The 14605-nt window shown below is 35.8% G+C and overlaps 2 protein-coding genes across 5 annotated transcripts; one reads left to right on the forward strand and one right to left on the reverse strand.

Annotated features, from left to right (window-relative positions):
- Positions 1-1438: 1438 nt before the first annotated feature.
- Positions 1439-9071, reverse strand: LOC110785589 (GDSL esterase/lipase At4g10955). Its single transcript, XM_021990056.2, has 5 exons — positions 9026-9071; positions 8477-8604; positions 6171-6245; positions 4571-4659; positions 1439-2829 (listed from the first exon to the last, which is right to left on the reverse strand). The coding sequence occupies exons 1-5, from the start codon at positions 9069-9071 to the stop codon at positions 1896-1898; spliced, it is 1272 nt and encodes a 423-aa protein (XP_021845748.2). The 3' UTR covers positions 1439-1895.
- On the forward strand, positions 2153-14334 carry LOC110785590 (protein ACCELERATED CELL DEATH 6). Of its 4 annotated transcripts, XM_021990058.2 has the most exons (7): positions 2153-2288; positions 8445-8616; positions 9021-9158; positions 10283-10687; positions 11143-12309; positions 12576-13096; positions 13427-14334. In XM_021990058.2, exons 3-7 carry the CDS (start codon positions 9137-9139, stop codon positions 14090-14092), a joined length of 2781 nt encoding a protein of 926 aa, XP_021845750.2. In that variant the 5' UTR covers positions 2153-2288; positions 8445-8616; positions 9021-9136; the 3' UTR covers positions 14093-14334. The 4 variants fall into 4 exon arrangements, with proteins under 4 accessions (XP_021845750.2, XP_056685398.1, XP_056685401.1 ...); XM_056829420.1 differs by lacking the exons at positions 2153-2288; positions 8445-8616 and having other exon boundaries at positions 10236-10687; XM_056829423.1 differs by lacking the exons at positions 2153-2288; positions 8445-8616 and having other exon boundaries at positions 10297-10687.
- The last annotated feature ends 271 nt before the right edge of the window (positions 14335-14605 follow it).

Raw genomic sequence — 14605 nt, forward strand, 5'->3', positions numbered from 1 at the left:
TAGAGAGAGAAAGTTACGTGGGTTTAATGAAAGAGTGATTGTGTTTAACTGGAAGTTGGATGGTTTTTCTCATATAATCATAGCCATTAGATTGAATCTAATCCTGCGGATTAGATTCATTCTCATATATAGTGCATACTCACATAAGGATGTATTTTCACATGATCCCTCCCCTATATATATATATATATATATATATATATATATATATATATATATTGAAGTTTTATTTTAACGTTACAATTTAATAGAAACGTGCATTACACGGACTAAAATCTAGTATATATATATAAAGGGGAGGTTTTTTTGGTGAGCATTGGGAGCGTCCACGTAGGATTGTCCAGTCATTAGTTCTATTTAAATATTAAAATTTAGCAATTATAAAATAAAGTAAATAGGTTTAGGATAAGGTAATATGAATTTTTGAAAAGATAAGATTAAGTAAATATATAAAAGATATAATTTGATAATACTCCTTTTTTATCATTAAAATCAAATATGAGTCAAATTTAATTACTACATAAACTTTTGTATCGGCCAAAACCATGAAAGTCGATGGATGGAGAAAAGGGTGAAAAATCTAATATACATATATAAAGGAGGCATATTTTCTGAACTATTAGAGCGCCACTTAGGATTACTAATGGTTTCGGCCAATGAAAAATAAGATTTCTAATTTATTTTTGAATTAAAAAAATCGAGTGCCACGTAGATATTTAAATTAATTAATTAATTACTAATATATACAATTTCATCCAAAATCAAACGCTCTAATAATAAATAAAAAAATCTAAAATAAAATTCATCCAAAATCAAACACTAATCTAAAATAAAATTCAATCCAAAATCAAACATTAATTAATCTAATATTAGAGCGCAACGTAGGAAATCTAATGGTTTCAGACAATGAAAAATAAGACTTCAAAATTATTTTTGAATTAAAAAGTCGAATGCCGCGTAGATAAATAATTAGGTGCATGCCACGTAAATATTTTCTTAAATAATTATTAATATTTCTCATATAAAATTTCATCCAAAATCAAATACTATAATAATTAAAAAATAAATCTAAAATGAAATTCAATCCAAAATAAAAAAAAAACCAATTTAATCTAATATATAAAATATAGCAGTTGATATATGTAGGAGTTTTATTTTAACGTAACAATTTAATATAAACCGTGCTAAAGTCTAGTTAAATAATACAACAAACATAAATTAACCTGCACGGGCTTAAATCTAGTTATACATATTGGTAAGTCTTAGACTGCCAACGTGAATGCTGTTCCCACCATTGACAAAGGCCATGAGCTACCAAAAGACCATGTTCCCTAACAATCATATTCTTCATATTCTTCGTAACTAAAGCCGATGGAATTAGAAACGATGCTTCTAGAGCTGGCAAAAATTGACCCAACCCACCAACCCAACCCGAACCCAACCCAATAATAAAAGGTTGGGTCAAGATTTTCAACCCGTTTAATTAAATGGGTCAACCCAACCCAACCCGTTTAATTAAATGGGTTGGGTCAGGTTGAAATTTTCAACCCGAAAACAACCCGCCTAACCCGTTTAAGTTCAAGCAAGTATGTAATATAGATCTGTAGAATGTGATTTGAAAGATTTTATTTCTCATTTTCTCTTCAACATTGAATAATTATTTGACGTTTTGATTCATGTCAAATACATATTGGAGTATTACTTTTTGCTATGAGATATGCCATAACAAAATCACCTCGCAATTCTATAGTCAAATCAATTTACACTTAAAAGTGGGGAAAAAATTAAGCGGGTCAACTTCAGGTCAACCCGTTTATAGTTGGGTTGGGTTGGGTTGAAAATCTCAACCCGTTTAATTAAACAGGTCGGGTTGGGTTGGGAAAATCTCAACCCGTTTATAAATGGGTCGACCTGATTTCGACCCAACCCAACCCATTGCCAGCTCTAGATGCTTCCCAATTATGTTTCCCTAATGCACCCGAAATCAAGCTGACGATCGAATTCTTGGTCGCAATTCTTTCGATCTTTCCCATTCCCCTTCTTTCCATCTTCTCTCTATGCTCAAAGTACTCAACATACTCGCAACAAATCGGGTCTTTCGGGTTGACAAACAAACATGGAATCCAATCACGGAGTATAGTAAACGGGTCATCTTCGCCATTTGTTGTTCGTTTCAAAGCAAGAGAAAGACCAGCTGTTACGACGCTTTTAGCGAGACGAGTCCCACTTTTCAAAACTCGGGTTGGGAGTATTCCGATTGGGAAAGAGGCGAAAGGAGGGTTAAAGAGGTAAGTTTGTAAGTTATACCCTAATTTAAACATATCTCTTCCTGTTTGTAAAGCTATTGCCGCACCTAATGAATGCCCAATCAACCAAACATCTTTATTAGGGTTTAATAATTCTTTAATGTTTCCCCTTATTAAACCCTCTACTGCTTCGAATGCGATTTTGCATCGGGAACTGCAATTCAACTCGTTTAGGATTATCTTTGCATCTAAATACAAGTCTCGAATTTCAGTTTTCCGTTTGATGAGTGTGCCTCGAAATGCAATCGCGTATTTTGGAGGTGTGTGATCTTCGGATGTCACGGACGAGTTGAATCGGTTTCCGGTGAAATAATTATTATCATGTTTGTACTCGAAAATAACTCCGATGACGGAGGAATCGACTTGATCTCGAAGGGTTTTTACGGGTTTGAAATGGAAAAACTCCCACCACCATGGGGCTAGTTCATTGCCACCTGTTCGGTTGTTTTGGCAGTCTCTTTCTAGAACATACACCCCTTTAACTAAACTAGCCGCAACAGATTGTCTGTGTTGTGGTCTTCTCCTGTTTCCAATCAAATTTGTAATGATAAGTGTTTATTTATTATAGAAATTACTACTTCCTCCGTTCTTAAATAGTTGCACCGTTTTGACTTTTACGTTTGTCAACGCATAACTTTGACCATCAACACTTATAATTATGTATTAGTAAAATTATAAAAAGTTGATATTTTTAAAATATATATTAAGACGAACCTAATAATGCTTTGTATAATAATTTTTAATTTTATTTATTAGTAGAAAATTGAGGTCAAAGCAAAACAAGTGAATAGTGTCAAAAGTCAAAATTGTGCAACTATTTAGGAACGGAGGAAGTATAAATTACCAAAATACTACTCCATCCGTCCCAAAATTATAATTCAGGCGTCCCAGAATTATAGTCATGTTTCTGATTTTGGCTATCTAGGTCCCCACTTAATTTCTCATGTATTATACTTCCTCCGTCTTTTAATACTCTCAACGTTTGTTAGTTTCACGCATGCCAATGCACAACTTTGATCATTTATATCTTAAATTCTCTTTATGCAAAAATTATAAAAAGTTGATATTTTAAAAATACACACTGAGACGAATCTAACAAGATCCCACATGACTATGTTTTATCTTATATAAAAAATACTACTAATAGTCAAAGTAGATTATATGAATAGTGGCAAAAGTCTAAACGTTGCGAGTATTAAAAACGGAGGAAATATTAATTAAAAATGTATTGAAAATCCCACCCATGTACTATATTCCACTTTTCTATATAATATATTGTCTTTTCCATGTACTTTATTCCACGTACTTTTCCATGCAACTCATTCATCATTTGTACTTTATTTCACTTTTCCATGTACTATATTCCATTTTTTTTAAAATCCGTATTTTTTGTCAAACGGGACTATAAATATGGGACGGATGGAGTACTCGTAAACACCTGCTTGGTTGGGTGTAATATGATTTACAATGGAAATGACAATTTCTAAATTAGTTTTCCGTTATTTGGTTCCAGGTTAGGAAAATGATGAAACGACAGGAAAATAAAAGGGAAATTAAGTAAGCATATGGTGAGAGGAATGTACAAGAGGGATAAGGTTTTCCATAATTGGGAGAGCCGTTTTACTCCTATTGAATTTGGTTTTGCTACAAAAAACCGGCCAAAGGCCCTAGTCAACTAAACTTTTCTTGTTTTAGGTCACAAATTACCACTTTCGTTATAAAATGCCATTTCTCACAAAAACTCTCTTATAAAAGTCATTTATAACCAAAATTCCTATTTGTAATTAGTCAATCACTTACTTTTATTTTCTTTTCTGAAATAACAATAATACCAATCAATAGGAAGAAATGTTACACAAACGGTAAACGAAAATGATAAAGGTCGCAACATGCGACCTTTAAGACGTGTCACAATGATGACATGACATGTTTACGTGTCATGATTTAAATTGGAAACTGAAATATTTAACTTATATATAATCTATTATATATGTACAAAAAAGGTGGGAAAATCTTAATATTCTAATTTGTTTCCTTTTTTATATCGACTACCTTATTTACATATTTTCAAAATAAAAATATTGCATTGGTAGTACAAATATTCGGATGACGCATAGCCTACGTGGCGCCTATATGTACCAATTAAACTGCGACACATAAGATTGCGACAACTAAATGTTGTCGCAACTTGCGACCTTTATCACCACCAACGGTAAATATATATTGCAGGATGGTAATTTGGACCCGAAAAAATATGGACTTACCAATCGACACAAGTGAGGTGGCGAGGGCCACAGAATTCAAAAACCTCGCTCTCGGAAGGCCTTGCACCACCTTCATCCAGTGTTCCCCACTGCATTGTGTATAAACCAAGAATGAAATTAAAAGTAGTAATTAATTAGTAGTAATTAAGAGAACTAATGGTTTAATTATTTATTATACATTGCAATAATTTTGGTTTGTTTTGGGATAGAGCGAGCCTTATATAGGCAATTAGGCATTAGGGACTAGGGAGTAACACATTTTGTTGAATCGTTTACTTTTGGATCGAGAGTGCCGACTTGACAACTTCCGTGATTGTACGGGGAAGGTTCTGGGTGGTAGACTGGTAGAGAGATTGACTTAATATCGTCTATCGTGATTGTACGGGGAAGGTTCTTGGCCATAAACAAAACTCACTATCCAAATATCGTCTATCGCTATGTAATTCCAACCCATTTCTTTTTTCTTCTTTTTTTTTTTTTTTTTTTTTGACATAGGCTTAATTTTACATAAATTAAAAAGTTTACACACTAAACAAAGTATTAGGGTCTTTATAGACCATTACACATACTACAAAACAAACTAAATGCATAGGCTCTTCTCCGTTGGATCCTCGATTGTTGACTTGGCTTTGTTTACAACGCCAGACCACACATAGCGTGCCAAAGCCTTTTTTAGTGAGTTCCTTGAAGACTGATTTGCTGGGGAGGTAAACTATTGAAGGCGACCTTAAGAACCTGTAAAACTTGACATACAAGGAAAGAAGTAGAAGAGTAGTAACGACACGAGCCGGTTGCAAAGAGCCTGAGATTTGCTCACAAGCTATAAGAATCACCAAAAGTGACTCGGAAAGCATGCTATGAACCCCCGTAGAACGGGGAGCAGCGTTGAAATAAAAGTTTTTGAAAGCGATAAACAAAGTCATCGCTAACCTAAATTGAGAATTAACATTAGTTAATCTCAACAGCGAACAGACAACCATGACCCATGAATACCAAAACCCCCTCCCACACATACCTTCTTCCCTCAACTTACATCCCAACCCCTCTCCTCCACATAATGACTTCCAATCTGTGAAAGAGGAAACAACATCTATTATCACTGCCTCCAACAACCTATTAACTAATCCCAACTTTTCTCCATCAATCTTCCAACAAAGGCTATCCCACATAGGACACCTTAATACAACCCACACAACCAAAAACATGTGTTTAACAACAAATGCAACAACCTCATATAGGAACACATCCAACGAAAATAAAGAGAACCAACACACTACAACCCACCAAAACCAACAAGAACTAAAGATAAACAAACTCAAAAACGAATCAACCCTGTCGAAAAACAAGCAACACATGGAGAAAGCCACGCACATCCCTAAACCAATTAGGGACAACTAGGATTTCAAGAAAAACGACTACAACTAATACCAATACAACCTAAATCTTTACCTTTACCGTCAAGATCGGGTTACTCCGACACCACAAGACGACGGCGACAAGGTTAAATCCGGTAAAGTAGTCAATCCAAAATCAGATCAAATAAGCCTCTAAACTAGCAAAATCCTAACCCAAACAAGAAACCCTAACCCTAAACTTTTACCTTTACCGGCGAGATTATCGTCGGCGGCGCTTGGGTTAGCTTTGGAGATAGGACGCCGAGGTTGTGAACTTTGATCTGATCAATAATTCCTTATTTGAACACAGCAACTCCACACTTGAACACGACAGAGATGACTAATTCTGAACAAGAAATCCGGCGAGATCGACGAACTAAGAGGATGGGGAAACTGCGAGACGGTGGCGGCTTGGTTCCTCTTTCACTTCTCGGCCGGAAAACTACACGATCTACAAAGATTAACTCACTAGGAACGGTGAAGCGCTAAATTAGCAGGCTCGCCGGCGACCTGAGCGAGCAGAGGTGCTCCGGCCACCAACGAGCGTGCTAAGGGCGGTGGCGGCGGCTAGGGTTTGAGTTTTTGGGAGAAGGGGTTTTTAGAGAGAGTAATTTTTTTATCTATATTAGTTATTGACAATTCCAACCCATTTCACGTTAAAAAATTATTGGCAAAAGTTAATAAATATTCGCATAATTTAATTAAAATTTTGGCAAAATTAAATTGAAGATACAATGAAATTAGAGAGAGAAACAATTATATAATATTCTCAATTTCATAGTAATATTGAAAATTTAGCCGTTGAAAACGAGATTTGATAAGTAATTTAAAGATGAAAAGTTTTCCGATAGTTGGATGAAAAATGGGGAAAAATGGGTTAATGTGTCAAAATTGTTGGCTCTCATAATCAATTGTACATAGGAATCTTTGTATTAAAAAAAAAATTAAAAAAAAGTTAAAGTACAGCTAGGTGCGTCGAACATAGATCTCCGTAATAAAAATAAGTAAAAAAAAATAACAATGAGTCAATGTACATATTGTTAGCTGTCATATACCCTTACCAATATACCAATTGAGGTTGGCATGAGTGGTTAAGGGTCTCTTGCTCCTTAACCAAGGTCTCGGGTTCGAGCCTTGGGAATGGAAAAAATCTCAACTGGGAGGGATGCTGCCCATCGAGGTAACCATGCAAACTCCCACGGGAGATTACCTCGCCAAAGGCGGTGGGAACTCCTCGTAGTAGAACCAAAAAAAAAAAAATACCCTAACCAATGCTCCAACTTGGTATTTTTGTATATTTAGGAAGTTAATTACACTATATTTAAAATTCAAATTTGGCGGCCCTATTCCTTAGCTCGCCCCAAAACCGGCCCTGCTATGTACGCCAACACTTCGTTTAATGCGTAATGCAAATACGTAGTACACGTACCTCTCATCAAGTTGCTGCCGATTCTTGGCCATAAACAAAACTCACTATCCGATATAGACATATAGTCTATCGCAATTCCACCTCATTTCACGTAAAACCAAATTACCTAGTACAATAATTCATCAGATGCAAACCAACAACAAGGAATACCCTTCAATGCAGCTGGCTACCCGTGCTAAGTCACGTTCGCCGGACCCATCTCTTGCCCGTCCGACCATCTAGTTCTTGTCGGCTTAATCAAGTTTTGTTTAACTATTACTTTTTCCCTGTTTAATTAAAAGATATAGTTTACCTAAAAATGATCGATTTTATATTTAAGTATATCGAGCTTATAGCCTTTTAGTATCTTATTGGTAAGGGCCAATATGTGTAAAGACTCACTTCTATATCTCTTGTTTTATGATTGGCTTAATAGGAGATATGGAAGATCCCTATATATATAGCATATAGGTGTTAGGTTTATGGTCTCTCAATAAATAAACTTCATATATATAGAATTGGAAGATCTAAAACCCATCATTCATCGATCCGAGGGAGAAAGATACGCTTCCGCAATTATATTCTTCTGATAATACAATCTAGTACTACCTCTGTTTCGCAATAATTGCATCATTTCTCATTTGTACACTATTCAATTTTGACAATCATTCTTTCACCATTATGTAAGAAAAAATAGTCAGGTGAAATCTTGTTAAATTCATATCAATGAGAGGATTTCAAATATCAATTGTTTATAATTTTAACTTAAACGCAATTAGAGATATTAGCGTCCAAAGAAGCACATTGGATTACGTGTGTTTCTGTACAAATATAGGGGATCCTTGACTAATGAGTCGTCCGGTAGAGACGACGAGTTAGACAGAGGTTCTGGGCTCAAGTTCCAGAATTAGGATTTAGGTTTATTCAGACATTTTTCACACCTAAATTAGTGTATTCCAGACAAAATAATTTTTTTAGATAAAATAAATTCAGATAAATTTAGATAATATAAATTTAGTCAAACTAAGTCCAATAAAACTGATTCTTAGTATGACTCCAGCTTAGATCACAGGGAAGAAAGAGAAAAAATGGAAGACGACGTACAGTATCAGCAGCAGCAGCAGCAGCAGCAACAGCAAGAACAAGAACAAGGAGGAAAGACAATGGTTTCTCTCCGACGTTTTCCTTGTCATCCTCTGCTCTCTTGCCATCCTCGGTTTCCTCTTCCGCCACTTCAACATTTCGTATGCATTCTTTTCTCCTTTAATTTTACTTTTATTATTCTTTAATGTTTTATACTAGTATTTATGATTTCCCCATTTCTTTTTAGGGTTCTATTTTCCCCCAATTTTGTTTGCTTCAATCGGTTTCAAAATTGAATCTGGGTTTATTTTTCAGATTTTAAATACTCCGTTCTCTGTAGAAGTTTCTTTATTTATTTGGGTTTTGGCTGAATTTTGATTTTGAATTCAGCAAATGGTGTTTTGTTATGATGAAAATACTTAAAAGAGTAGAGTATTTAATTCTGTCTATTGGATTACTGGAGAAATATAGAGTAATTAAATTCTGTTTATTGGGTTTGGATTGGGTTTTATTGTGCTGGGAATATGGAGATAATGATTTTATTTGGTTGTCTTTGAAAATGCAGGGTACCTGTGAATCCATAATGGCAAATTTCACAAGATACTGCTAACAGCATCTTCGCATGTTTGGCTAATACTGTTGGGGCTGCTGAGTCTGTTCTTCAAGTTGCGGCTGCGGGCCATGATAAGAGGCTCCTTTTTAGGTATATCATTTTAGTCATATATACCTCTATTGATTTTGCTAATAGTAATTTACATTGATGTGCATTTTATGTAGTACTTTTACTCCTTGTGTTTCTTGCCAATTTGCACTGTTTGTAGTACTCTTACTACTTGTGTTTGTACCCGAAAATCGCCCCGAAAATGAAGAATTGGTTTTATCTATGAGGGTTTGGATGCATTTGAAATGGGAAAATTCCCACCACATCAGGGATAAAACATTGTACAAGTTTTCGGTTATTTATAAACAGTTAGTAAATAGTAATTAAATATCTAGTCAGTGGCAGTTTTCTCGTACCATCATCCACTGGTTGTACCAACGAGAATAGTATAGGCAAAGCTATTTACCTGTCCATATACTTGGACTTTGAGAGCAAATGTGCCTGGAAATAGTTTTGGTTATACCTTTCAAGGTAAAACCGGTTGCACGTTTGAGTGATGTGTTCTCGCACTTGCAAATAACACTACTTTAGATGGCAAACAATGTATTTAAATTAGATTTCCCTCTAAAAAATCTATTAGAGACAGAGTAGATAACTTAGATGGCTACCTACTCCATCACACATAGGCGACTTCTATTGACCAATGCCGCTCTGCATCACTTAAATTATCGCCTTATCTGTGGTTTGTTAACTGAGTATTTAATTAATTAATTAATCTAATTAATTAATACTGTCTACTTCCAGTGTTCCAGTCAAGAAATCACATGCTGTTGTCGATTTAACTAATCAAATAGTGTTGGTTTAATATTTTCTACGTTGACTTCAACCATGTTGTTCAGCTTTAAATATGACGTAAATGAAGTTTAACAAGTGTCCATGAACACTCGCTGGAAAAACCATACACATAAATTGATTAACATAAATATAAAGTTTGCACACAATGACATCCATATCTAAAGATGAGGGTGGTGAGGGTTATGCGTTTATTAACGCTGAGATGTACCGGTACGTGGTCACCGGAAAAGTTAACGACTTCCACAACACCGTCTCATCAGAAGTTAATGTACTTAAGCTTCAGTGTGCAATGGATAAGAGTAATGTTCTTCATATTGCTTCCAGATTTGGACAAGTAGATCTGGTTAATTACATTCTAAGAAAATGGCCAGCACTGATGCTTCAGGGGAACTTTCAAGGAGATCTTCCCATTCACTCGGCCTTGAAGACGGGTGAACTCGCCGCTGTCAAAGCCCTGACTTGCTGGATACAGAAAAACAACAAAGCAGAACAAGTACTGGGGTGGAACAACAATGGTGGAAGGAACACTGCACTGCACATTGCCTTGGAATATGATGAAGAGCGAATAGCACAGGACTTGGTTGAACTGTATCCACCCGCGTCTTATGTTATGAACAAAGAGGGATTTTTTCCTTTGTACCTAGCCATCAAGAAAGAGCTTACAGATTTGGTCAAGGACATGTTACAGAGGCTGCAACCTCTAAAATATGATGTCCTTGGCTGTTTGGCAAGAGGTCAGTCGGTACTACATGCTGCCGTTTCTGCCAAGAGAACAGGTGCACTATTCCACTTTATTATTTGGTATCAGTTTGTTACTCTTAATTACTTGTAAACTAGATTTTTCTCGTGCTAATCCAGAGTATAGAAGAATGAATATTATAATCTTAATTTGAAATATTATTTGATGAGATATGTAAGGAAAATTAAAGTTATGACTTATGAGGGATTTTGTTTGATTTATTTCAAAATACTTACTCGGCGGAGAGTTGAAATCGGATTGGATCTATTGACCACCGAGCCAAACTAGTTTCATGCTTTCATATATGTGTTGTTTGGAAACTGATTTTGGCACATCACATAAAGATTTCAGCACCACTCTATGTGACTATGTGAGTAGAGAACAGAAAACTGCACTCTCACAGTGGGTGTGCCAAAATCAACATTTGGTGTGTTAAAAACATTTCCCGTATTGTTTTTATGGTGATCGATTTTTTATACCAACTCACTGCAGAAATGTTGGAGTACTTGCTTAGCTATGATGATGATAAGCTAATCGATTTAACAGACCAAGAAGGGTGGACAGCCTTAACTTATGCAGCTTGTAGGGGTTATTTGAAGAAAGTTGAAATATTTCAAAGAAAAGTTCCACATAGTGCATTTATATGCAACAAAGATAAATCCTTTCCAATTCACCTGGCTGTTCTTGGGGGCCATATTAGTATCATCGATCAGCTAGCTAGCACAATGTTCCTGCTCAATGCGAAGGGTCAGAATATTCTTCATTTGGCAACATTGACAGCTGACTCTCAATTAGTCTCTCATCTGCTGAAAAACTTACCTGGTATGGACTCGTTAATCAATCAGAAAGACGAAGATGGCAACACTCCGTTGCACTTGGCAACTCTAGCTAAGCATGTTGAGATTGTTGAATTCATTATTCAAGATGGACGGGTCAATATTCGACTGATGAACAAGGAAGGGTTCGCAGCAATTGGCTTGGCCAAGAAATTGAGGATTGAAGGTTTAGACAAAAATGTGGCGCAGAGACTAACTTTGATCTTAGAAAGGGCTAAAAGTAAAATTAAGAGTTTTCCAATTGATGACAAGATGTATCAAGTCTTGCTCCATGGGAAATTGAGTGAACTGAATCAAATGGTTTTAGACAAAGGGTTTAAGCTGAAGGACCTTGGATGCCCTGAAGACGGCAATACTATACTTCACATTGCAGCTAGTTTGGATCAGCATCAGCTTGCAGGTGAGCTTCTACAGCGGTATGGATGCGGCATACTAATGGAGCAAGCAAATAATAAGGGTAACCTACCAATTCATTCAGCTGCAAAGGCAGGCAAGTTGCAGTCCCTTGAAGCTCTTTTTCTGGGGTCAAACTTCCCTTTGGATCACGTATGTAAAAGGCCGAATATGGAAGGAAACACAGCACTGCATATTGCGGTGCTAAGAAATCATAATGAATTGGCCAACTACTTGTATGAGAAATGTCCACAAGCAGCATACTGCTTAAACAAGAACGAGGTTTGCCCCTTGTTTCTGGCCATCATCAATTGGGGTGAGAACGATCTAGTCAACCGTATGATCCATGGACTGCAAGGCAATATGCAACTTTATAACCTGATAAGGGGGAAATCAGTAGTCCACGTAGGAATTTCTGCAAAGAAGTCGGGTAAGTGAATTAGACTTGCAAATTATTTGTGAAATTTCTTGTATGCGCACCCAGAAATAAGATAGACAAGCTTGATCATATGCTATGTTGCTTAGTTTGTGAGCAGGAAAATGTGTACGTGCACTCCAAAAGTCGTCAATTTGGATGACTTTTCAATAGCTGCCAGGAAACTGTAGCTATTGCAATTGAACTTTAGGCACGTTCCTAAACGCTGGACATATTGCGATTAATTGAATTCTAATCTAAATTCTTTTCAAATAATGCAGCTATATTAGAGAGCATAATTGAAATAGCTCCGGAGCTGGTGGATTCATTCGACAGTGAAGGGAGGAACCCACTTTCTTACGCAGCTCACATTGGTTATGTTAAGGGGGTTAAATTATTGCTAGCAAAATTTCCATCTATTAAATTTAAGCGTGATAAAGATGAGGATGGATCCTTTCCAATTCATCATGCTGCAAAAGAGGGGCATGTCAAGATCATCAAATTGCTTCATCCCACAATATGTTTGCTGACTAACAGGGGCCAAAACATTCTACATGTAGCAGCAGACATAGGCAAATGGAGAGTTATTGCGTATTTGCTGAAATTGCAAGAGTTTAAGGAGCTAATCAATACAGGTGATGATGATGGTAACACTCCACTACATTTGGCTGTGAAAGGCTTTCATCTGAGAACTGTGGCTCGTTTGATGAAGGAAAAACATAATATCAACAGCAATGCAATCAACAACGAGTTGTCTATAGCTAGACAAATGTTTTGTGAAGACGAATATCCAAAGTGGAAGGTACATGCTCACCTTCTTTGCCTCCCATATATACCTTCACATTTTACATAATAACTTAAGCTCTGTTAAGTTCACCTTATTTCCCCTTATTTCAGGGAAAATAAGTTCAGATAAGTTAGGAAATAGGCTGACAAGTACAATTTATACCTAAAATAAGTTTTGATAAGTTCAGATAAGTTCAGAAAAAATAAGTGAAAATCATTAGGTGAATAGAACGCACCCTTAGTATACACATATTGCAAAACTCGAATTGTTGCAAATATTAAGAAATGAAGAAGCATTATACATGAGTAGATCAAGTTTACAAGAATTGAATTGATCATAATGCAGATCCAACGTATGGACTCATTGTTGAGAAGAGTCGATGGGAAAAGAACTTGTCTTATTATAGAAACAAGAAATGATGAGCATGGACATAAAAGTAAAGAAAAGAAGTACAACTTAAACAAGCAGCAGGAAGCTGAAGCAAGTGTAGCAACTAATAAGAACAACGATTCATCATCCAACAACACCACGGAAATGGAAATGAAATCAAAGGCTATCAAGGAGAAAGCGAGTTTCCTGTTGGTGGTAGCAACACTAACAATCAGCGCAACATTTTCCGCGACATTACACCCTCCTGGTGGCTACAATCATGACACAGGCTTGCCACTTTTGTCATCAAATAGAGGTTTCAAAGTGTTTTTACAGGCTAACAGTCTAGCCTGTTTCTGTGCAATAACATCGGCTTTATTGCTGATTGTTACCATGTTTATGGAACATAAAGAGCACAGAAATTTCACCGTGAATACAGGAGGGATTTTCCTCTACCTAGGGCTCGTGGGCATGACAGTCGGTTTTTCTGCGGGGTTAACTTGTGTATTTACAGATATGCACTGGAATGCCCTGATGTTCATAGGAATGGTTACCACAATTACTATGGTGTTTGTGGTGTATCCTATTTTTTATGGAGTTGCTTTGGGTGCTATGTCAAGATATTTTCAAAAGGTATTGTAAATAAGGGGTTCGGACTTGTAATCTATGTAATCTATGTACACAGACCTTCAGTTTCAAAGACTAGATCAATACTTTGACTCTGTTTGGCAACACTAGCTGAAATAAAGGTGGAACTGATAAGTTTGCTAAAATGTAAAAAATTGTTGTAGTGGTTAATGCAAGACCTTACAAATGAAACAAAACAAACACTGATCCTGTGCCATGTACAACTTTTATTAAAATTTGTTTATTATTAAATATTACTCCCTCCGTCTCTTTTTGTTTTTTACGTTTGGTATTTTACACGCGTTTTAATGACTAATTAATTTGCATTGAAATTACTCTACTTTTTTATTTAAACAATAAAAATTACGTTAATTTATAATGTTTTCACTTTTATCAAAAATCTGACATTGGGAAAATGAGAAATATTTAATATCCAATGGATTTAATTGGTTAAAATAATATTTGGGCACAAATTCTGATAGAATATTAATGTATTATGTGATAATATAAAAAGAAATGTAAAGAACA

The sequence above is a fragment of the Spinacia oleracea genome, chromosome 1, assembly GCF_020520425.1.
Source record: "Spinacia oleracea cultivar Varoflay chromosome 1, BTI_SOV_V1, whole genome shotgun sequence".
Taxonomy (NCBI): domain Eukaryota; kingdom Viridiplantae; phylum Streptophyta; class Magnoliopsida; order Caryophyllales; family Amaranthaceae; genus Spinacia; species Spinacia oleracea.

Bases quoted from the DNA above. Each gene is read 5' to 3' on its own strand.
- LOC110785589 (XM_021990056.2), bottom strand. From the start codon at position 9,071: ATGCTGTTAGCAGTATCTTGTGAAATTTGCCATTATGGATTCACAG. The intron at 8,605-9,025 runs GTACCCTGCATT...GAAATGTTGAAG, and splicing joins TTGCCATTATGGATTCACAG to TGGCGGAAGAGGAAACCGAG. The intron at 4,660-6,170 runs GTAAAAGTTTAG...TACACAATGCAG, and splicing joins CGATAATCTCGCCGGTAAAG to TGGGGAACACTGGATGAAGG.
- LOC110785590 (XM_021990057.2), top strand. From the start codon at position 10,057: ATGACATCCATATCTAAAGATGAGGGTGGTGAGGGTTATGCGTTTATT. The intron at 12,310-12,575 runs GTAAGTGAATTA...CAAATAATGCAG, and splicing joins AATTTCTGCAAAGAAGTCGG to CTATATTAGAGAGCATAATT. The intron at 13,097-13,426 runs GTACATGCTCAC...ATCATAATGCAG, and splicing joins ACGAATATCCAAAGTGGAAG to ATCCAACGTATGGACTCATT.